This window comes from Centroberyx affinis, unplaced genomic scaffold, assembly GCF_046629955.1.
Source record: "Centroberyx affinis isolate AG114_WGS23_722 - 3 ecotype Tasmania unplaced genomic scaffold, CSIRO-AGI_Caff_v1 ptg002031l_1, whole genome shotgun sequence".
NCBI lineage: Eukaryota > Metazoa > Chordata > Actinopteri > Beryciformes > Berycidae > Centroberyx > Centroberyx affinis.
Window position 1 is genome coordinate 127,042 of NW_027280368.1, and position 22,602 is coordinate 149,643.

The following is a 22,602-nucleotide window of genomic DNA, read 5'->3' on the forward strand; positions in this document are numbered from 1 at the left end:
CTTGGAGTGCTATTGTGTTATATCAGTCGAAGCAAAACGGACATTTATTTATATGAAAATGTCACATATTATTCCTTTGACTGGCTGACTGGCTGACTGGCTGGCTGACTGACAGGCTGGCTGGTTGGCTGGCTGGCTGACTGGCCGTGTTGTGAACCCAAGTATCCACGTAGTGCTGCCTAGTGTAGTGGAGAGCCGAGATTTACCTCCAGGCCACCGCTGAACTAGATCAATCAGATCTGCTTTGTCAACGAGAAGGAGAGAGGGAGAGAGAGAAAGGAAAAGAGAGAGAGTGTATGAAAGAGAGAGAGAACGGGAAAGGAGACGTGAAACAGTGGATGTAAAGATAGAGAAATAGAGACTCCTTGTCCTTCCTCACCTCTGCGCTGCTCTCTCCTTTTTCTCTCCTGCTCCTCCTCCACCATCTCTATCTCTTCATTCAATTCAATGTCTTGTTTCGATACAATGCTGCAAAACTCAAGTCGCTAATATTTGCAAGGAAGCAACATTTTCATAGAGTGCATTAACACGCAAATTAGTATTCTGAGATTATTTGTAATACTTTGTTTAGGAGTTGTTAGATGTAACGGCATGTACAATAACCTGAATAATCCATATTCCCATTGAGTCCCCTGTGAGTCCGAGGCAAATTTCCCCAACAGGGACAATAAAATATATTGTAGCGTATCATTATTGTCACAGTATCAGTTAAGTCACCCCTCCCTGAAATTACTGACTGGGAATATAATATTCTGCCCATTCACGAATTCTGGGATATTTGTAATTGGGATAGGAAGAGGAACAAATAGTATTTACGTGACCTTGGTATTATAAGGTTCTATCTGACCTTTTTGTCAAAACTGAGTTAGTCGCATTAACCTATTCTATGAGTGCCTGTTGACATATGTGTGGTGTTATTTTTTGAAAATAATGATTTTTGAGTCTGTAATTTCTAAAAAAAAAAAAAAAAAAAGGACCCATCTCCATTTAACTCAATAGATGCTGAAAACTTTGAAGCTCAATATCTTAGAACTAGCCTGAAGGCAGATAGAACCTTATAATTCTATGCTCAATATGGCCATATCCGTGATATTAGCTACTATCCAGAATACTTTGAGCATGTAAAAGTGGACAGTGTCAAATGTTGTAAAAGCGAGGTGAATGCATGTGCCATGACCAGACATTTGTAGAAGAAGGGTGTTAGCACACAAATTGTCATTACTTACGAGATGAAAATGTGACCTTTGGGTCACAGAGACACTCAGCACACATTAATGTCATATCTTGTTTAATGATCTGTTTAATAAGTTAAAAGTTGACTTTTCGTTTTTTTTCATCACCATTTGGACAACAGTGCCCATGAAGCTCTCCGCCGACTGAAGCCCTCAACTCAGAACTCATAATGTCAGTTTTCCATTAATTTGTGCTTCACATGGTATGAGGGAACCTCTTCCTTCTGTGAAAAGGTTTGCATGAGCTGCTCGCAAGTTAGAGCAAGTTGCTGCTTGTGTCTCAGCAGCAGATGTTGAGTTAGTTGAGCAGGTGGGTAAACTGCTGAATGGAGATTGTATTCTGTGATCCCACCATGTTTTTTAGATTAGATAAGCCTTTATTGTCTCCCTTAGGAGAAATTTGTCTTTGGCATTCAAGAGAACACAGGTGACGTAGCAGCACACAACCTCTCCATATACACACAATATATCCGTATACATATACACCAGAACATACACACCAAGAATATTGCCTGATGCCCTACACCAAAATATTGCACAGATGCCCTATACCAAGATATTTCACGTTCCCCCCAATGAAAGCCATAACGTCAAATATTGCACAGATGCCCTACACCAAGATATTGCACATTTCCCCCACTAAAGGCCATAACGTTAGATATTTTATTTTCAATTGAGCTTTGGGATAGTCTAATATCATTTGCCACCAAACCTTCCAAATCTGCTAATATCCACTAATTTTCTGGGGACAAAGTGTAGCAATTACTGATCACTGATAACATATTATTTAGTCAGTGTTATTAGTTATTAGACATAGGTTACCAAACTACATTTTGAACAATTTTTACTTTTTTTTTTACTGCCAATTTTTGCTTGAACATCGCTCTTCATTATGATAAAAACTATCAAATTAACCTTGACCTAACAATCGGTTTTGTGGTAGATCATATACTTAGAATGGATAGATTTGATGTCATCAAACATTTGCTAACGCAGTAAGTTCCCTTTCTACCACCTCTTAATTCTCTGTGCTAAGCAGATGGATGGGTAGTGTGGGGCTGTGGTTAAAGTTAAGCTGAGGATATATTAGGCTACGCTGTCAAAACACAGGCATGATCTCACTGTGTGACCTTTGTGGAAAAGTATTGAATATGACAACATGGTCATGAGAAGCCTACTCTGTGTGTATTAAACGACGCATTTAGAATTAAATAGCGCTGGAAGGATTGGGGTTTTTTTATGAAAGGTCACTGCTGCCCACAAGTGTAAGTATGAGTTTTGATAAGAAACATGCACCCAAGAGTCTGCATGCTGAGATGTCTGCATGTCCAATCTGCCAAGCCTTGAGCTCGCTCTGATATTTATTTCAGCATGAAGAACTCCAAGCTACGATTACCTGAGTGTACAAAACACTTCAGACCTTCAGTGATAGTAGATTGACCTGGTGCATCGAAGAAAAAGCTATGATCCCTTATTGAATTTATCTATAGAGGGCCTTCAGGTATCGTATCACACCTTCTGGCGGCCATATTGCAAGTCCAGGTGCTAAATTGTATATTGCTAAAGAACAGGTCTCCATTGACTTCAGTTGTTTTGGAGAAGGCTGCTACCAAGTTGTGCTGGCAACCTCCCTGTGTGTTATATGGACTAACAAATTTCACCTGTGTTTCATTTGGCATGAGGGTGAGTAGATGATGACAGAATTTTCATTTTTGGATGAACTATTCCTTTGTCAGCTTGTTAGCTAGCTAACCATAGTATCTGGTTAACTAACTATCGCTGTCTATCACACATAGGCCTATGGATTTGTTAATGTATCTAGTTAGCATTAGTAGTGGCTAGAAGTTGCATAGTAACATTAAAGAGTAGCTCCACACTAAAATAACTTTTTGAGTTGTAAACTGGTATTTGGTACTTTGTAGTTTATGCCACATACACGCATATTGTCAACATTTGAGCACCAATGGATGTGTATATTTATCTCACTAAACCTGGCTCAGTTCGCATTCCAGTGGTTAAAATTAGCAGCCAGTGTTCAAGGACAATTGTCCTAAGATACATCATTTGGTAAAAAAAAAAAGTTTCTTTTTTTTTATTGCATGGTAAGCGGAGAAAAGCTCAAACCGGTTGCAAAAATGACTCTTTAACAACAGTTGCTTTGCTAAATTAGCTAGCTAGCTAACAAAGATAGAAAGCAACAGTTTGTGAACTGACTCCTCTCAAGCACAACCGTTATTACACTAACCTAACCCCCCCTGGCTGCAACATTAGAAACCGGTTGGAAAATATTTTGTTTACAAATGGATAGGATGCTTTGCAAAATCTAGGGTGTGCTGAATGTTGATACAACATTGATTACATTTCAGAATTCATTCATACATTTCACAATGCTGGAAACTGGAAAGTTGCGACAGACGTTGGTTGAAAATGTCGGCCTTGAACTCCATGTTTCCTCCTCTCTGTTGTTGTATTACATGCCAGACTGAAACAGAAGCAGCACACACCCCAAAATGGAAACAGGGTGGTGGGTATCTTCTGCTCAATAACTTCTAAGGCAAAAATGTATGCCTATCTGGCCGAGAGGTTCGCCTGGAGTGTGCTGAAAATGTAACCAGTGTTGATTCAATGGCAAAAATCTCAACCAATAACAACATTTTTGACCATAATTCAGTGTTGAATCTGTAAATTTTGCTATCTGTCATTAAGGCCTTGTCCTTCTTTTTTCAATTAGTCCTTTACCTTTGACTCCTTTGAGCACATTTCTTTTGGAACTGATTATGTAATTGAGGATTACAGTTCCATGTATTGCCCATGTGTTGTTGTGGTATGAGTCTAATTCCCTAGTGTGTAGCGTACGGGGGAAACTAGGGGAGGTCTGGAAAAAGTGAGGCCAGCCCTGCGTTAGTGCTTCCTCAGGAACACACACACACAAACACACACACACACACACACATAAAGAGATTCCATTTGTACTGCCCTGGCCAGTGTGAGCTGTATCACTGCAGACTTTGACAGTGTTGCGCTGAAGGAGAATAGGGAAAAAGAACACACTGTATGTGACTGGAGTAGCTGCATAATAACTGAAGCTGGGCAGGACGTCCCGGAGGTGAGACTAACCTTTAAACCTTAAACTACAGTTCCTGCACTCGTGTCATCACACAATAACAAAATGTATATGAGATATTTAACAAAGGCTTCGTCAATAATTCCATAAATCTGACCAGCAAACATTCAGGCAGTAAAAAAAAAATATTAATTCTGGTAGCAATAGAACCATTTTAAGATGTTGTCGCTGATTTCTACATTTTGTCATAGTGTAATTTACGTCATAATGTAAATAGAGAGCTGTCTATATATTACATTACATTATTATTACATTATATTACACTGCCTGAGACCACTGAGAATGCCTCTTATGTATAACAGTATATTTAATGATGTCACAAACTTGCAATTGTGAGCATAACTGTTGAGAAAACCTGCCGATTTTTTTTTTTTCAAGCTGAAAATTATGTCATTTCATGCCACTTTTTCTAAACTTTAAGATAAAATGTTGGAGTTTATTCCCTGAGGATGATGGATACTTATGTTTTGCTTGGATATAATTCACATAACAACTCCTCACACATAGCCTATACCTATAAAAGAGCCGTAATTGATATTTACTCAACGTTGGCTTAAACCAGCTGTTATCGAAACAGCACACTGGACAAAACCAACGGCCAAAAAATGTTGACTGTGAATAGACCCCGGGATGAAATCAAGTCATCAGTTGAATTGGACACCTGGTATCATTGTCAGATAGAGACGCCATGCATATCCACTGGCTTAGAAATGAAGTGGGACACATGAAAGGATTCTGCTGGTCCCATTATATTGCGCTGCTGTGCCCAGTACAAAGCTACTGGACAAAAAGCAACGCAGAGTAATGTGCTGCTCAAAAGCCTTTGATCGTTTTCATTTAGATGAGCGGGCTATGGATCTGGGCAGCAACAGGGCGGTGTGGCATGCTGTGGTTTGCTGACTGTGTGTGTGTGTGTGTGTGTGTGTGTGTGCAGGGGGGAGGCAGACAGTGGGTTTAGAAAGCCAGATATCTCAGCAGCTGGCCAAGAAATCCTTGAGTCATTGGTATTGATCGACAACCCTATCACGCCCCTGCAGATATATTATGGTCCTAAAACCTTTATTGCGTATTGCACCTTTAACCCCTACCTGACCCTGCACCCTAACAACAGGGAGGAAAGACAGCTTCCCAAATAGGGGATTAATACAGTATATACTGGAAGTGTAGATTCTGTACAGTCCCACGGCGCATTCATGGCAATGGCATATAGAACTTTAATTCTCACTTTATTTGAATGTGATCTAAGCTCTCTGGCTCCCTAGTTCAGTGGTATGGGGTCCGGGGACCACCAGGGGTCCTTGAGGGGGTTCCAGGGGGTCCCCAGCAAACTGATGAATTGTTAAACTTCAGCATTATTTCATTTACAAGAAGTGAACACAGTTAGAGAATGTAGAAGAATGACTGGTTTGATCATAGTTTCACTGTTATCTCTCTACCTACAATACAGATAGTGATGAAATTCTGGACAAAATCATATCTAAAAGTAAAAATATTCTCAGATTTGGGCCTGAGAGACAAAATCTCATCAAATGGGGGTCCGTGGCCCTAATGTGGACTACATTAGGGATCCATCATAGGAAAAAGGTTGAGAAGCACTGCACTAATAGACAAAGTTCTCTCACCTTTTGACATTGTCGGAACTCATTTGGAACACCGAACATCCAAATCAAATCCAAAGAGCCAGTTTGTAACCGTTGGTGTCACAATGTTAAAATGGCGGATATCTCAGTTTCAGAATGAGCTATTTGAATCTGGTCTGAGTCACGGCCGCGCTAAGAGAAACGCTGATACGTCATTCCTTATGTTGCTAATACCCCTATAATGACTGCAGCTTAAGCCTAATGAACCACGCAGTCAAGTGGAGGGATGAGGGAAGGCGAGCCTGTCTTCACAGTCATGTAGGAGGAATGGTTTTCCTGGTTCACTGTATGGATTAAGCTTAATATTCTGCCGGCTCGGCTGTGTGTCACGAAGGCGAAGGGGCTGTGTGAACTTTCTGAACTCATGAAAAACAGTCCAGTGTTATGAAATCTAGAGATTAACGCGAGTCCTTTTTGCGACTTAACATGATGCTACGTGTCAGCGTCGACTTAGGCGGAAAATCTTAATATTGGTTCCAGAGCCAAAGGTCCTAAGTTCCCAGAGTCCTATGTTCCCAGGGTCCTATGTTCCCAGGGTCCTATGTTCCCAGAGTCCTATGTTCCCAAGGTCCTATGTTCCCAAGAGTCCTATGTTCCCAGGGTCCTAAGTTCCCAGGGTCCTATGTTCCCAAGGTCCTATGTTCCCAGGGTCCTATGTTCCCAGGGTCCTAAGTTCTGAGAGTCCTAAGTTCCCGGGGTCCTATGTTCCCAGAGTCCTATGTTCCCAGAGTCCTATGTTCCCAGTCCTATGTTCCCAAGGTCCTATGTTCCCAGGGTCCTATGTTCCCAAGGTCCTATGTTCCCAGGGTCCTAAGTTCCCAGAGTCCTATGTTCCCAAGGTCCTATGTTCCCAAGCTCCTGTGTTCCCAGGGTCCTATGTTCCCAGGGTCCTAAGTTCCCAGAGTCCTATGTTCCCAGGGTCCTAAGTTCCCAGAGTCCTATGTTCCCAGGGTCCTACGTTCCGAGAGTCCTAAGTTCCTGGGGTCCTATGTTCCCAGAGTCCTATATTCCCAGGGTCCTATGTTCCCAGGGTCCTATGTTCCCAGGGTCCTAAGTTCCCAAGGTCCTATGTTCCCAGGGTCCTATGTTCCCAGGGTCCTAAGTTCCCAAGGTCCTATGTTCCCAGGGTCCTATGTTCCCAGAGTCCTATGTTCCCAGGGTCCTAAGTTCCCAGAGTCCTATGTTCCCAGGGTCCTAAGTTCCCAGAGTCCTATGTTCCCAGGGTCCTAAGTTCCGAGAGTCCTAAGTTCCTGGGGTCCTATGTTCCCAGAGTCCTATATTCCCAGGGTCCTATGTTCCCAGGGTCCTATGTTCCCAGGGTCCTAAGTTCCCAAGGTCCTATGTTCCCAGGGTCCTATGTTCCCAGGGTCCTAAGTTCCCAAGGTCCTATGTTCCCAGGGTCCTATGTTCCCAGGGTCCTATGTTCCCAGGGTCCTAAGTTCCCAGAGTCCTATGTTCCCAGGGTCCTAAGTTCCCAGAGTCCTATGTTCCCAGGGTCCTAAGTTCCCAGAGTCCTATGTTCCCGGGGTCCTACGTTCCGAGAGTCCTAAGTTCCTGGGGTCCTATGTTCCCAGAGTCCTATGTTCCCAGGGTCCTATGTTCCCAGAGTCCTATGTTCCCAAGGTCCTATGTCCGCAGGGTCCTATGTTCCCAAGGTCCTATGTTCCCAGGGTCCTATGTTTCCAGGGTCCTAAGTTCCCAGAGTCCTATGTTCCCAGGGTCCTAAGTTCCCAAGGTCCTATGTTCCCAGGGTCCTAAGTTCCCAGAGTCCTATGTTCCCAGGGTCCTAAGTTCCCAGAGTCCTATGTTCCCAGGGTCCTACGTTCCAAGAGTCCTAAGTTCCCAGGGTCTTATGTTCCCAAGGTCCTAAGTTCCCAAGGTCCTATGTTCCCAAGGTCCTATGTTCCCAGAGTCCTATGTTCCCAGGGTCCTATGTTCCCAGGGTCCTATGTTCCCAAACTCCTATGTTCTCAGGGTCCTATGTTCCCAGAGTCCTATGTTCCCAGGGTCCTATGTTCCCAGGGTCCTATGTTCCCAGAGTCCTATGTTCCCAAGGTCCTATGTTCCCAGGGTCCTATGTTCCCAGAGTCCTATGTTCCCAAGGTCCTATGTTCCCAGAGTCCTATGTTCCCAGAGTCCTATGTTCCCAAGTTCCTATGTTCCCAGGGTCCTATGTTCCCAGGGTCCTAAGTTCCCAGAGTCCTATGTTCCCAGGGTCCTAAGTTCCCAGAGTCCTATGTTCCCAGGGTCCTACGTTCCAAGAGTCCTAAGTTCCCAGGGTCTTATGTTCCCAAGGTCCTAAGTTCCCAAGGTCCTATGTTCCCAAGGTCCTATGTTCCCAGAGTCCTATGTTCCCAGGGTCCTATGTTCCCAGGGTCCTATGTTCCCAAAGTCCTATGTTCTCAGGGTCCTATGTTCCCAGAGTCCTATGTTCCCAGGGTCCTATGTTCCCAGAGTCCTATGTTCCCAGGGTCCTATGTTCCCAAGGTCCTATGTTCCCCAGTTCAATATTCTGTTAACACACATTAACCCTCATATTGTGTTCAGGTCAAATTTGACCCGTTTCAAGTTAAAATATTTCATAAATATTATCCAGTTTTTTTTTTTATTGGAACAAGGCTTCAAAACAGATATATAAACACAACAAAACCAATGGTTCTCATTTTATTTGATTTTGAAGGTCTCTAAAAAAAATTGTTACATCTGTGGTGTTCCGGATAGAGTCTGAATATTAGAATATTAGAGTCTGGGTGGTTCTGTGGATAAAATTTTACTCAAACTTGATTCAAACTCTTTTTCAGGTTCCCATTATGTGCTATATAGAGCTGGGGAACATAGGACCCTGGTAACATAGGACCCTGGTAACATAGGATCCTGAGAGAGCACATATGTAGAACTGGGGAACATAGGACCCTGGAAACATAGGACCCTGGGAACATAGGACCCTGGGAGAGCACATATGTAGAACTGGGGAACATAGGACCCTTTGTCATGTTCCCATTATGTGCCATATAAATATGGGGAACATAGGACCCTGGGAACATAGGAATGACTCCCTTCCACTGTTTGCTGGTACACCGTAAAATGGCGACTAATGCCTCCCGTACATTAGAAGACATTTAAGTCTGACACACTCTCACATTTAACAACAATCTATCTCAAGTCATGAGGTTTTAGTGTTTTAGTCCTAGAGCTCACATTTTAAGATTCCCTTCAGACTGAGAATCATGCAGCATCACACATTAGAAGACAGGATTTTTGAATTACATGTTTTTACTTTAACTGAAGGTATATATAGGTCATTTATCGGTTGAGCAAATTTCACGACCTTAAGACTTCTTTAAATCCTATTGTATAATTTCAAAAATGACTTTTGGGATATGAAAGAATTTCTTGTAAAAGCTGTAAGACTTTTGGGATATGAAAGGGTTTCTTGCAGCAGCAGTTATTCTGTGTAATATTGCTCCAGGGAACATATAGAAAAGAACGTTTAAAAGTGTAATTATTGCTTTTTTGGACAGACCTAATATAGGCTATATATGAAAAGGTTTGGAAGCCAAGAGAGCAAAGCTGGAAATCTGGCTGGAGTTTACAGCAGCTGGGTACATGTGCACTGCTGGCATGCACATGTGGACTTTCCTACAAACACATGCATATAGACTTAAAGTGTTGGTCAGTGCTCATCGCTGTGGTGTTTCTGCACTGCACCGCCCAGAGATCACCTGTCAATCAAACAGTGTGGGCGGAGCTTGGATTCTCTGTTGATGCAGTTTGAGTTTCTCTTCTCTTTGTCTGTTCAGCCATGGTGGCTATCACTGCTCATGCTAACTACTCACTTCTTCTTGTATTTATTCCAAACAACCGGTAATGACTGGGAGAAAAAAAAACGTTCCCATCTGCCTCTTAGTGCTAATTACAAATAGAATATGTGGGATTTTTTTTGTGGGTTCCAATATCTCTTACATGGCGTCACGAATTGCGGATTGTGTAATATTAGTAACAAAAATATTAGTGACATTTATCTCTATGAAAATGTCACATATTATTACTTTAAAAAACAAGCTTACCCAAACCAATAGTTGATTCTTCCAGATAGGTCACCAGTAAAAAGTGGGAGTGGTTTTCATGTCCAGTGGCGTTGTAGTAAATTCAAGGTGGTAAATATTATAATGCAAAAAATCTCCACCTTAACAAGTCTAATATTGAGTCCTAAAATCCAAATTTTCTTAAAATAAGTGAAAAAATTTGCCAGTGGGGTTAGATAATTTCACTTGTTTCTGATGCAAATCAACTTGTTTCAAGAATTTTCTAGAACCAAGTGTCATTTTTTTTATTTATTCTGACTGGTTTCAACAGACTGACGCTCATTTCTAGAAAATTCCTGGAAGTGAAGCTGCATTGGAAACAAGTGAAATTTTCTCACCCCACTGGTAGATTTTTTTTCACTTGTTTTAAGAAAATTTGGATTTTAGGACTCAATAATAGACTAAATGATTTGTTAAGATGGAGATTTTTTTTGCAGTGTAGCATTAATATTATGATTTTTTGCTTTAAAAGACCCTATTTTCATATAACTAACTACATATGATGCACACCATGAATGTTTTCTGGGTGTTTTTCTCTGTCTCATCAGTTGGAAACATAGATTTTGACATAATCTTTTTTATTTTTTCATCATTTTTCATCTTTTTTTTTTAAAGTATAGGAGGGCAAAACAGACTTCTGGATTTGGTTAGAGATGGTTTGTACTGGATGATGCTGTGCTTGGTGTGTTGAGTACAAGGCAGGCGAGGCCAGCTGCTCTCTGGACAAAACATTAACCAGCTTGACCCCCGGTGTACCAGGCCCCCACCCTTTTCCTCTCCTCTGTCACACTGGGATCTTCCCTTCTATGCACACGCATACACACGCACACACACACACGCACACACACACACACACACACACACACACACACAGACTGTTCCTCCAGCAGCTGTGCTGGTGCAGGACAGAGGATATCCTCCAAGAAATTCAGCCTGACACCCCCTTCTGTTACTTAACAAAAAAACTATGTGTGTTTGTGTGTGTTTATGTAATACTACTACTACTACTAACAATAATAATAATAATAATAATAATTATAATAATAATAATAATACACAAATAATAATAATAATACAAAAAAATAATAATAATAATAATAAAAATTATACTAGATCATTACAGTACAAGAGAGTACAAGCATGAAATTAATAAATAATGTAAGGTAAACAATATATACAAATATATAAAAGGACAGGAAACAACAGTATAGCTTTAAGGTATTTTGTTATAGTAGTCTAGCAGTATTTTATTTCAATTATTATCAGTTATCATCAATTATCACTGTGAGTGAATTAACAAGATTTCTTCAAACTTCAATTAAAAAATATGGCATATAGGTATAGATTTAAAAAAATGTTTTAGTTATGTCTAAAAATGTGCTATATCAAACATAATATCATAAAACATCTCTGTATCTTTACAAAATGAACACACATCTTCAATATCTATATATGATTGATTTAAGTGGGTTTCTCTAACTTTGGGATACAAAATGTGTATGGAATTCACCATGTTTTTTTCATTCAGTTCATTTCTTCAATACATGCGTTCAAGACACATGACCTCTGGGTATACCCTTCATTCTGGTGTGAAGGCCAGTAGTGGGATGATGATGGTTCCATCTGTGCATTACAGAGAAGGAAGGGCTTCCCCATGAATTGTTCAAAGCAGGAAGGAAGACTGTAGTCGGGCCATGCGGTCACCTGTTGGGTCCATGACCTCAAGAAGGACCTGATGGATTCTTTCCTACAACACTCTGACCTCATTTCATTTTCCTACCATTCATATAACTGCATGGGCATGGTGTTTCTTGTTTTGTGACTTCGTTAAGGTGAAGCACCGCAGGGCAATAGAAAAAAACACTTTTATATGTTGAATGTGGACTTTTATTTATGTTGTTAACATATTCAAATTAGCTAATGTAACACTTGGCATTTTTGTGTTTGATTCTGAAGAAAAAGTAAATAGTTGGTAATTTACATAAGGATTTGAAGAATTATTAACCAAATGTTTGAAAAAATAAATAAATACATTTTTTTTCATGAATGATACCCCATAAAATAGAAATGCCATGTTAAGTAAGGTATTAATTTATACATTATTTAATTGTCATCTTTATAAACTATTAAATAATGTATAAATTAATACCTTAGTTAACATGAACACCAATAGTAAATTACACATTAGTTAACTGTTAATTAAGGGTTAGTTAAGCTTATTAAGCATGAACTAACCCTTATTAAGCATGAATTAATCCTTATTAAGCATTAACTAACCCTTAACTTAGTGACCCTTATTGTAAAGTGTTACCGACTTTTGTTAAGAAGCAGCAGGTCAAATTGGGTGGCCATATTCAATTGTTAAACTGTTAATTGTTAATTAATTGTTAACAATTAATCAACATTAATTAACAATTAATTAATAAAAAAATGTTAATTGTTACATTGAAAAAAGTGGGGATATTTTTTGGGTCCTTGGTGTACATGACTCAGTTGGTATAAAAACATAAATTACCCACTTATAGTTGTTTTTGATGATTGTTTTTTTTTATATCTTCTGAAACTAGAGTTGATATAGAAGCAAAATATTTGAATATTTCAAAATTGACCAATCCAGCGAAAATCACCATTTCCCCCTGTGGTGCCTCCACTTAATGTCAGTGGACTCAGGCTTCAGGCTCCATCTTAATGTTACACAACGTGATTCTGCTGCAGACTGTGTGACCTGAGAGCCTGATGAGGATGAGGATGATGATAGTGATGATAATGATGATTGAAATGTCAGTGTTAGGCCGATTAAAATGTAATGTGAGCTGATAATTGATTACTTGTCTATGAAACCAAACCAGTTCTAACACTGCTTTTCTGAGTTTTAAAGCCTTTACTTTTACTTCTACTATACTCCTACTTTTACTTGAACATGCTTTATTTGAAATCTGAAATCTGGCATCTAGATTAAAAAAATTAATCTGGACTTTAATCTCTCTTAATGATGCTGTAGTTTGTTGATATGAGCTCAAAAGGAATCCAAACACTGATCTTTAAATTATTCATACAAGCCACTCCCAAACAGGTAATACATTCATGTCTGGGGAGAAGGTCTCGGCATAGGAACTACAGCTTTAATGATCTTTGCTCAAAGACAGTTAAGTGCATGACAATGTTTAGTAAACTTCTCCTTCTTTTTAGTCTATTTCTACTTACTTTTTAAAGCTCGCTGTGCTATGGGAAGTATTTTAGACACACCGATCTCTATCAGTTAGTTTAGGGAGTCATGCTGAGGGTTTACAGCAGACCACAAAGCCTTCTGAAGTGGCTGTGGCCCAGCAGAAAGGACACCAGTCGGGGTCCAGAGTAAATCCATCTCACGACGAAGATGGGATTTTTTTTTTTTTTTAATGCACGAAACATCTGTGATGCAATGTTCTCATCTTTATAAACTATTAAATAATGTATAAATTAATACCTTAGTTAACATGAACACCATTAGTAAATTATTACCAGACACATTAGTTAACTGTTAATTAATTATTAAGCATTAACTAACCCTTAATTAATGTATTGTAAAGTGTTACCAATGCATTATATATTTTTTTAAAAATCTGATTATGTCATCTAATGATTACCATCACAGTTACCACCCAACACGGAGGATGACAGTGATGCTGATGATGATAGTCATAGTGATGGCTAAACTTTGTATGGGTGTTTTGTCACAAGCGAACACACACACACACACACACACACACAGTCATATACACACACTACCAAACGGGTCCTTCCAGCTACGTTTTAAAAGTCATTTTCCATTCGACCAGCCACCAAGTGCCCTCATTACAGACAACAAACCTCCAGGACAGCTCAGAATGTCAGCCTGATGAAGCTCTCTCTGTGTGTGTGTGTGTGTGTGTGTGTGTGTGTGTGTGTGTGTGTGTGTGTGTGTGTGTGGGTGGGTGGGTGGGTGAGTGTGCAGAAGACATGTACATTTTTGTGCACTGCAAAAAATGACAATCAAATTATCAGTGAACCAGCTGATAAAATGGTTTTAACAATTTTTTTTTACTTTCATGAAAACTGAAAACAAGAAAATTAAATAGAGTTAAGATGGTCTTAAATCCAGTTTCCAGTTTGTATAGATTTCTTTAGTGTAATATTCTAGGAAACAAAGCATACAGTATCGTGAAACAACATATAAAATATCTTGAAATAAGTCAAAATCACTTGTTTTACTGGGTGTAATTTTTTGCAGTGTATGTGTGTTTGTATACTTGTGTGTGTGCAGCCTATATTACCGCCTGGAGGTGTATGAATGTGAAACATCACACAGCAATGTGGACAGCATCAGTCACAGTGGATGGAGCGGTAAACAGCAGTTAGGGCTATTCACTGACTGCCTGAGACAGAGGATTGGCATTTGGACTATGGTAATTATTTTGTCCAACCACATACTTAGAGTATACAATGCTCTCAGCCGTGTATGTTGGTTGGGGGGAGATATGGAGGCATGTCATGTGTGTTTGCTACCAGTCTTTCTTCATACCTGTTAGCATTATGAAGGTTTTTCAAAGTTATTACATCGTAAAGAAATACACCACAATACACAAGTTTTTGGTAGATTGTAGCACTGGTCAAGTTAGCCATTAAATGAATTAATTGTCAATTATTAAGTGAAGTAATTTAAGTGAAGTAATTTAATTCACTATAAAAGATAACTATTCTAATCATACAGTAGGTTTCACCACTGTTATCTCGGTAACACTTTACAATAAGGGTCACTAAGTTAAGGGTTAGTTAATGCTTAATAGGGGTTAGTTAATGCTTAATAGGGGTTAGTTAATGCTTAATAAGCATTAATTAACCCTTAATTAACAGTTAACTAATGTGTAATTTACTAATGGTGTTCATGTTAACTAAGGTATTAATTTATACATTATTTAATAGTTTATAAAGATGACTATTAAATAATGTATAAATTAATACCTTAGTTAACATGAACACCATTAGCAAATGATTACCAGACACATTAGTTAACTGTTAATTAAGGGTTAGTTAATGCTTATTAAGCATTAACTAACCCTTAACTTAGTGACCCTTATTGTAAAGTGTTACCATCTCCCCACCTACACTGTAGACAGTTCTACAACTGGAAAACGTTTGAGAATCCTTGCTAAGGAGAACTTCTTGGGTCTACAAAATTTGACAAAAAAGTTGAAATATTTGTAATTCTTAATCCGTGGGCTACATAAAATGTACAGTGTCACACACACACACACACACACACCTGACTTTATGGTTCCACATGTTTTGCTGGCCTTGAAATTTACCAAGCCATGCAAAATCTGGATCCAGGGCAACTATCTGATTTCTCCACTGTATATGCAATTTGAGAACACACTGACATCCTGAACATAGTAATGCAGATCAACAGAGGAACACTGTTACACAAAAAAGTAAAAAGGGGATTGCTTAGACATACAGATCTAAGAAACCTGCAGGAACAGACATATTTTATAATCTCTATGAATGAAGACAGCAAAGCATTTTCACACTCTTATCCATAGTTTTCCTCATATTGCACTGCCTCTATAGGGTCCAAAACAATCATAAATGCTGTATGCAATGCAGGCAGTAGCACCTGGGAAATAAAACCGACTACTTAACTGTGGCTTGTGAATGAATTAGTTACTTTCATGCCTTGGTTGTTTACAGCATCCTCCCTTGTTCTTTTGTGGCTGGAAGACATGCTTCATCTAAGACAAAGCATGATAAATTTAAAAATAATTATAATAAAACAAATCTTTCTGCAGCTGTTTCCCACTAGTGACCATACTAGTTTGTTTTCCCCCCGGAATAGCAAAACTACCACTGTTGCTAGAGAAAATGTACAAAAAAATAAAAACATGCAATTTAGTCCAATGTCCCCTCGAAACACTGACAGACAATAATAGGTCCAGTGCTCAGAATTATTAACAATTACTTAGAATTGCCATAAACAAATACCTGAATAAGAACTGCTCCAGTGCTACAATCTGCACTAGAGCCAAAACTAGAACCAACAGCGCCAGACGCCAAAACCAGAAATTAGCCCCAACCACCACTGTTATAATAAATGATGTGAAACACTGCTCTGTTTTGTAAGTGTCCATCTGACTCCAGACAGCAGTTTTTAGGGAGGCGGATTTAGCCACATGGAGTATCAAATAACTATAATCTGCTGTAGCCTATCCAGATGATGGGGAAAGGAGATAAGATATATGGACATTATTTGCCTTTCTGTCTGTCTGAAAACCTACGATTGTTCTGCGTTTCACTTACCTCTTAGAGCTAAATTCTACTGAATCTAAAATATTTGTTGGTTTGTCTGAGTTTGGTGTATAATACAGTACATGAAACAACCTCAACCGGTCTTTGGACAAAATTTTTTACGTACATACAGCCAAAATCATCCTTTGATATGGTGGAGAGATGCTGGATCGAAGGAAAGATCCACGATGTTGATCCACAATGTTAGCTAATGTTAACAGTCAGCTACATCGTGCTGTTAATGTTACGTTTATCTCCAAACTAACTAGGTCCAAAGGTGTGGTCACACTAGCACGAACCTACGCGGAAATTCGCTTCGCTTCCCATTGACGTCAATAGACCTTATTCACATGGCGGCCATTTTGAACACTTGGGGTGGGAAACTCTACCTGGAAGCACAAGTACAGCCCAGCTCTGTCCTATTGTTGTGTACCAAGATACAAACATTTAGTATTTCACAGATTTCCCACTGAAGAACATTCTCCACTGAAACGAATTAAGCTAGTAGCTTACTAGTAAGCTAGCAAACTAACTTCTTGTCTATCTTTAGTCCTCACTCATGTGTTGAAGTAACGCTAGCTAGTACATGCCAATCTAGCAGGTAGAGTTTCCCACCTCGAGTGTTCAAGATGGCCACTGTGTGAATAAGGTCAATTGAATTGAAAACCACGCGATGGACGGATAAAAACAATCACTTCCGTTTGCAAAACGATTTCACGCTTCTCCTTCATGCAGAGTTCAAATCTGATGAACTGTGAACCTGCAAATTTGGCCAGCCAGTAGAGACAAGTCTTGTATGGCGTGTTGACATCTGAGGAAAAAATCCAACATGGAGGAATCCATAATATTAGATGGTGCATTCATGGTTTCCCCATTGTAATGTAGCCTACAGTTAACGCTAGCTTGCTAACCACATAGATGATAAATTTGTCGGTTTAACAATTTTTTTGACTTTCATGAAAATTGAAAGCAAGAAAATTTGAGTTAAGATAGTCTTAAATCCAGTTTCCAGTTTTTATAGATTTCTTTAGTGTAATCTACAGTTAACGCTAGCTTGCTAACCACATAGCATAGCATCAGAGTCTATTGATTGCTACTTAGCTTGGTTAGCATTAACATGCTAACCAAATAGCATAGAATCAGCGTTAATTGACAGCTACTGAGCTAGTTAGCCTTTTATTTAGACCTTCTTGGATAATTTGGTCTCCAGTTATGCTTTCTCAAGGATATTCAAAGCTAATTATGATGTACACTTTACATTTTTCTCCAAAGACACATTGAGTCTGTTTCCATCTGCCTCCAGTCTTACACAGTGTTTCCCACATATACATAAATCAAATATGGCCGCCGCGTGAATAAATAGAATAGGATTATAGATGCCTTGGACAATGATACATAAAATCGTACAATCACATGCTCATATTGTAGCTTACCAGAGATAATATTTTCCCACATGTGTGTATGGGTGTATGTGTGTATGTGCTGTGTGAAGCTGAATGGATGAATGGATGTTTTTGTTGTATTTTTAGCCTGCCTAAATCTGTTGTTCCCATCATCTGCAGAGCTGCATATTGTTCCCCCCTTATGACGCGCACACACTTACACACACACACACACACACACACATCAACGCATGGGCGCATACACACATAGACATTCATACAAATACACAGCAAAATGATAAGTATATTCTACAGTTATTGAATTGAGAAATAGCTGATGCATCCTGTTATTTGTATATTTCCTCAGGAATCATAGCCATGTTTGTACTCTATGTGCCAATATATGCAGAGTACACGTAGAGTTCACACACACACATACACACACACGCATAATCACAGCCATTATGTGCAATTTGCGTTCATCTTGCAGAAAAAAGCCCCTACTTCACAATTGTAGAGTAACAGTGCAAAGTGATTGGGCTCACAGACATACACACACAAACACACACAAACACACACTATAAACAGTGGGGTCAAACTGAGTACAATAGCATTACTCATTCCAGTGTAGAACGGTCAAGTTAAACCCATGAGACAAACATGACAAATGGAAAACAATGCAGACTGCTGACAGAGTTTTAGAGGCCAAATATGAACGCGTCAATATCCAAAATACAAGGTATCAAGTTATCCCAAAGGAAGACGCTTCCACTTTTTGTTTTTATTCATGTTCTACCCCTCTTGCCCCTTTGGTATCCTTCGGTCGAAAGCAATCGCACATGATTTCTAGGTATTAGAGTCCTCTTGCTGCCATTTGGGGCCACCGACGAAAATTGCACAGCTATAAATCTCACCCTTCCATATCTGTTTTTTTTTTCTCTCCTCTCTGCCTCTGTCTTCTCTCGCCCTCTCCTCCCTCTCCTCCTCCGTCCCTCTCACCCAGACCCAGGAAACTCCCCGTCCAGAGTCTCCTCCTCCTCCTCCTCCTCTCCTGCCGCCGCGGACAGCAGCGCCGAGCGTCTGCTCCAGAAGAAACAGCACACCGCCAACAGCAGCCTCCTCTCCGACGCCGACTTCGGTCTCCACGGCTCGCCCCCGCGCTCGCCCAGCACTTTGCCCCGACGCTACGCCGGCGGCGGGGACGGCGAGCTGGACGGCCTGATGACGCAGCACTCGGACGTGGAGAGAAAGAAGGAGGTGTTCCTGGACCACCTGAGGCAGCGGTACCCCCACCATGCCGCGGTTATCATGGGGCACCAGGAACGCATGAGGGAGCAGGTGAGATCCCTGGAGTATACCCCGAGTGTCGGGTTGAGTTTCCCACTTAACTGCTATGGTTTGAGGGTGCTCAGGTTCAAAACACTTGAAATCTTTAGACCTGAGTAGTCCAGTAATCTGGGCTAGTTTTATAATGTTCTAGTTTTCTGGGTCTTTATGAAAACGTTGGAGACCAAAATCCATAGAAGTTAGTCATGGAGGGGCCTCGTGGCTTTTGGAACTAAAGCAGTGATTCTCAACCTTTTTCATATCAAGGACCCCTAATTTAGTCCACATAAGGGCCACGGACCCCCATTTGATGAGATGACTTTGTCTCTCCGACTCAAATCCGAGAATATTTTTATTGTTAGATATGATTTTGTCCAGAATCCCATGACTATCTGTATTGCAGGTAGAGAGATAACAGTAAAACTATGATCAAAACAGTCATTCTTCTACATTCTCTAACCATGTTAACTTCTTGTAAATGAAATAATGCTGAAGTTTAACAATTCATCAGTTTGCTGGGGACCCCCTGGAACCCCCCTCAAGGACCCCTGGTGCTCCCCGGACCCCACGTTGAGAACCACTGAACTAAAGCACAATGTCATGGGTTCAAATTTACACTTGTACATATGGAGACCAAACGTTCTAGAGGTACGGAAGTAAGAAGCTGTGGTCTGGTCGTCTCCTGTTCTGCTCTGGCAATCTGCTTGGTATCAGCATCTGTTTGCTGTAGTTATGGTGTCAAGTGGATCCAACAGAATACAGATGGGAAGTTTGATAATGGAGTCTGGGGGTACTTTGACGGCCTGCTTGGCCACATACTGTACGCTGTGTCCGGATCTCTCACACTTACTTTAGAAAATGAATAATCCTCCTTTGTGGTCAGTGTTGGGGTGGCCAGAAGGTCCACAGGAGTAGAGCTGAGAAGTTGTGGTGTGACAACATCCTGGATCACTGCGATAGCCATGAAAGTTTGCCGAAATCATCTTAGGAAGTTGTAGAACCGTCATTTGATAACACAGATATGATAGAACCAGACTAGTAGAGGTGGAAGTTGCACACCAGTTTCTTGGTCTGCTTTGGCATCCTGCTTAGAAGAAACCTCCGGCAAACTCGGCAAACAAGCAAGTCCATCCAAAATCCCAGGCACATAGTTTGGAGGAGACACGTGCCTGCTGTGAACAAACCACTGAAAATAACTGAAAAAAGGTGTGTTTGAACAAATGTCTTCAAAAAAGCAGACATGATCATGGCTTTAGTCTGCTTGGTTGCAACCTCAGTCAGTGGTTGCCATTGAGGCCCAAGAATCTGCAGGTTTTCATTCCAACCAATTAGTTCCCCCTCTCTAATTGAAGTTATACAAATCTGTGGAATCAGTTAGTGTATTGTTTGGTTTGATGGCATATAGCTGAGAACCACTACAGTGGTTCGCAACTCAGTTTGGAGAAAGTGGGATTCTTCTTCACAACCACAGTGGCAGCAGTAGGATTTAACAAGTTGTGGTAGTCAGCCTTGACTGAAGCTCTGGCAGCCTGCTTGGTTGCGAGTTGAGTTCAATTAGAACCATCAAGGTTATTATAGTTTAGCATTTTTCATTAGTTTTTATTTTTATTTCGTTTTGACTTTTTGTTTTCAATTTCAGTTTAGTTTTAATTCGTTTTTAAAGCGGGTTTGCTAGTTTAGTTTTTATTTTTTGAAAATGCTTAGTTTTAGTTTAGTTTTTATTAGTTTCAGTGTTAGTTTTAGTCTTTTTTTGTAATATGGGGTATTTGTCAGGGGCGAGATTAAAAAATTCAAAATATTAGGCTTATGTCTGAAATAAATTGACAAAGACGAAAACTAAAGGCATTTTTTCTATAATTTTAGTTTATTTTAGTTAGTTTTATAAACACACAATACTGTTTAAGTTAGTTATCTTTTTTTGTAAAGCCTCATTTTTATTTTTATTTCAGTTAACGAAAATCTTTTTTCATACCTAGTTTTCGTTATTTTGTTAGTTTTCGTTAACGATAATAACCTTGGTTTGCATAATGTAAAATGCCCTTTCATACATAATGGCAACAGGATTAGAGGTGGGAATTTATTAAATGGAGACATGGTCTGCTGTGGAAACCTGCAAGCCATTAAGACCAATTCACACTGTTGTGGTAAATGGTAAATGTAATGAGATGATGGTTTGATAGAGAAAGCTTTTTGGTTGACTCACTGTGTAGCTGTGGAAACCACTTGTACTTCCAAACTTGTGGTGGCAAAGGGATCCACTGGAACATAATAGGGGAACTTGGCAGTAGAGTGTGGCTCTGCTATCTGAGCCTATCTGAGGCCAGCTCACCAGCTTTAGAAGGTGAGTAATCCTCTTTTGCAGTTAAAGTTGTGGTGGCAAGATGGGAAGCTGTGGAAGCTGGGAAGCTGTGGAAAAACGGCTCCATGAATTTGCTGCGACAGACATCTGAGCTCCAACCTCTGAAGCCGCTTTTCTCACATTGAGTTTGGAAGTTGTCGAATCATCATTTGATAACACAGATGTGATAACGACAGCTTCCAGAGCAAATTTGTGCACTACCTGAATGAACAACTCTGTCAGAAGTTGGATTTTCCCAGCCTTCGCCCTCTAGTGGTGAAGACAAAGTAGATGTTTTTCTGATGTGAAGCACTTTGTAACTTAGTTTTGAAAAGTGCTACATAAATAAAGTTTATTATTATTATAATGAGGAAAAGTAACAAGATGGATGAACCCAGATACAGTACAATTGTCCACCTGATCTTCTTTCCTCTTCCAATGAAGATAAGGCAGAGAAAAAGCTTTCTTCATCTTTCCAATTCCCTATTTTGGCTTAACAGTGGGTATCATGTTTAATAGATAATTTCTGCAAAATATAACCTATGAGACATTTTGAAATGTCTCCATTTATTGTCTTTAAGTGACTGGGTATGGCCTTTTTCTGTGTGTGTGTGTGTGTGTGTGTGTGTGTGTGTGTGTGTGTGTGTGTGTGTGTGTGTGTGTGTGTGTGTGTATGTGTGTGTTTGTGTATGTGTGTGTGTGTGTGTGTGTTTGTGTGTGTGTGTGTATTTGCGTGTCTGACTTTGCACGCACATGTGTGTGTATCCTGAAGACAAAGATAAAGCTTTGATTATTTTAATAAAGTGGTAACATTTAGAAAAAGTCAGTAATGGTCTATAAAATGCACTTATGATGTTGTAACAATATATTGGTTTCCATGATATTCTTTTAATGATTGGGGGGGGGGGGGGGAGGGGGGGTCTCCTGACTCACTGTGAATAAGTGACTTGCTGCAGTGTCATAAAGTTGGACTGTTCTGCTAGTTAGACTGGTAAGGCCAGCATTATTTGCTGAGGTGGAGTTTTGTTGTAATAGTGCACCTGATGTGTGTGAGTGAGAGAGAGAGAGAGAGAGAGAAAGAGAGAGAGAGAGAGAGAGAGAGGGGTGGGGTTGTGTTTCAATGCACCTGATCCTAAGAGAGATAGATAGATACAGAGAGAGAGAGAGAGGAA

At 40.0% G+C, this 22,602-nt stretch overlaps 1 protein-coding gene across 1 annotated transcript in view; it reads left to right on the forward strand.

Annotated features, from left to right (window-relative positions):
• Positions 1-22,602, forward strand: part of LOC139654067 (sickle tail protein homolog) — a gene marked incomplete at its 3' end in the record, with an annotated part of 53,097 nt that overhangs the window by 14,576 nt on the left and 15,919 nt on the right. The window contains exon 2 of the mRNA XM_071531090.1: positions 18,770-19,118. Within this exon, the coding sequence (XP_071387191.1) occupies positions 18,770-19,118 (349 nt within the window). The remainder of the gene's footprint in view (positions 1-18,769; positions 19,119-22,602) is intronic.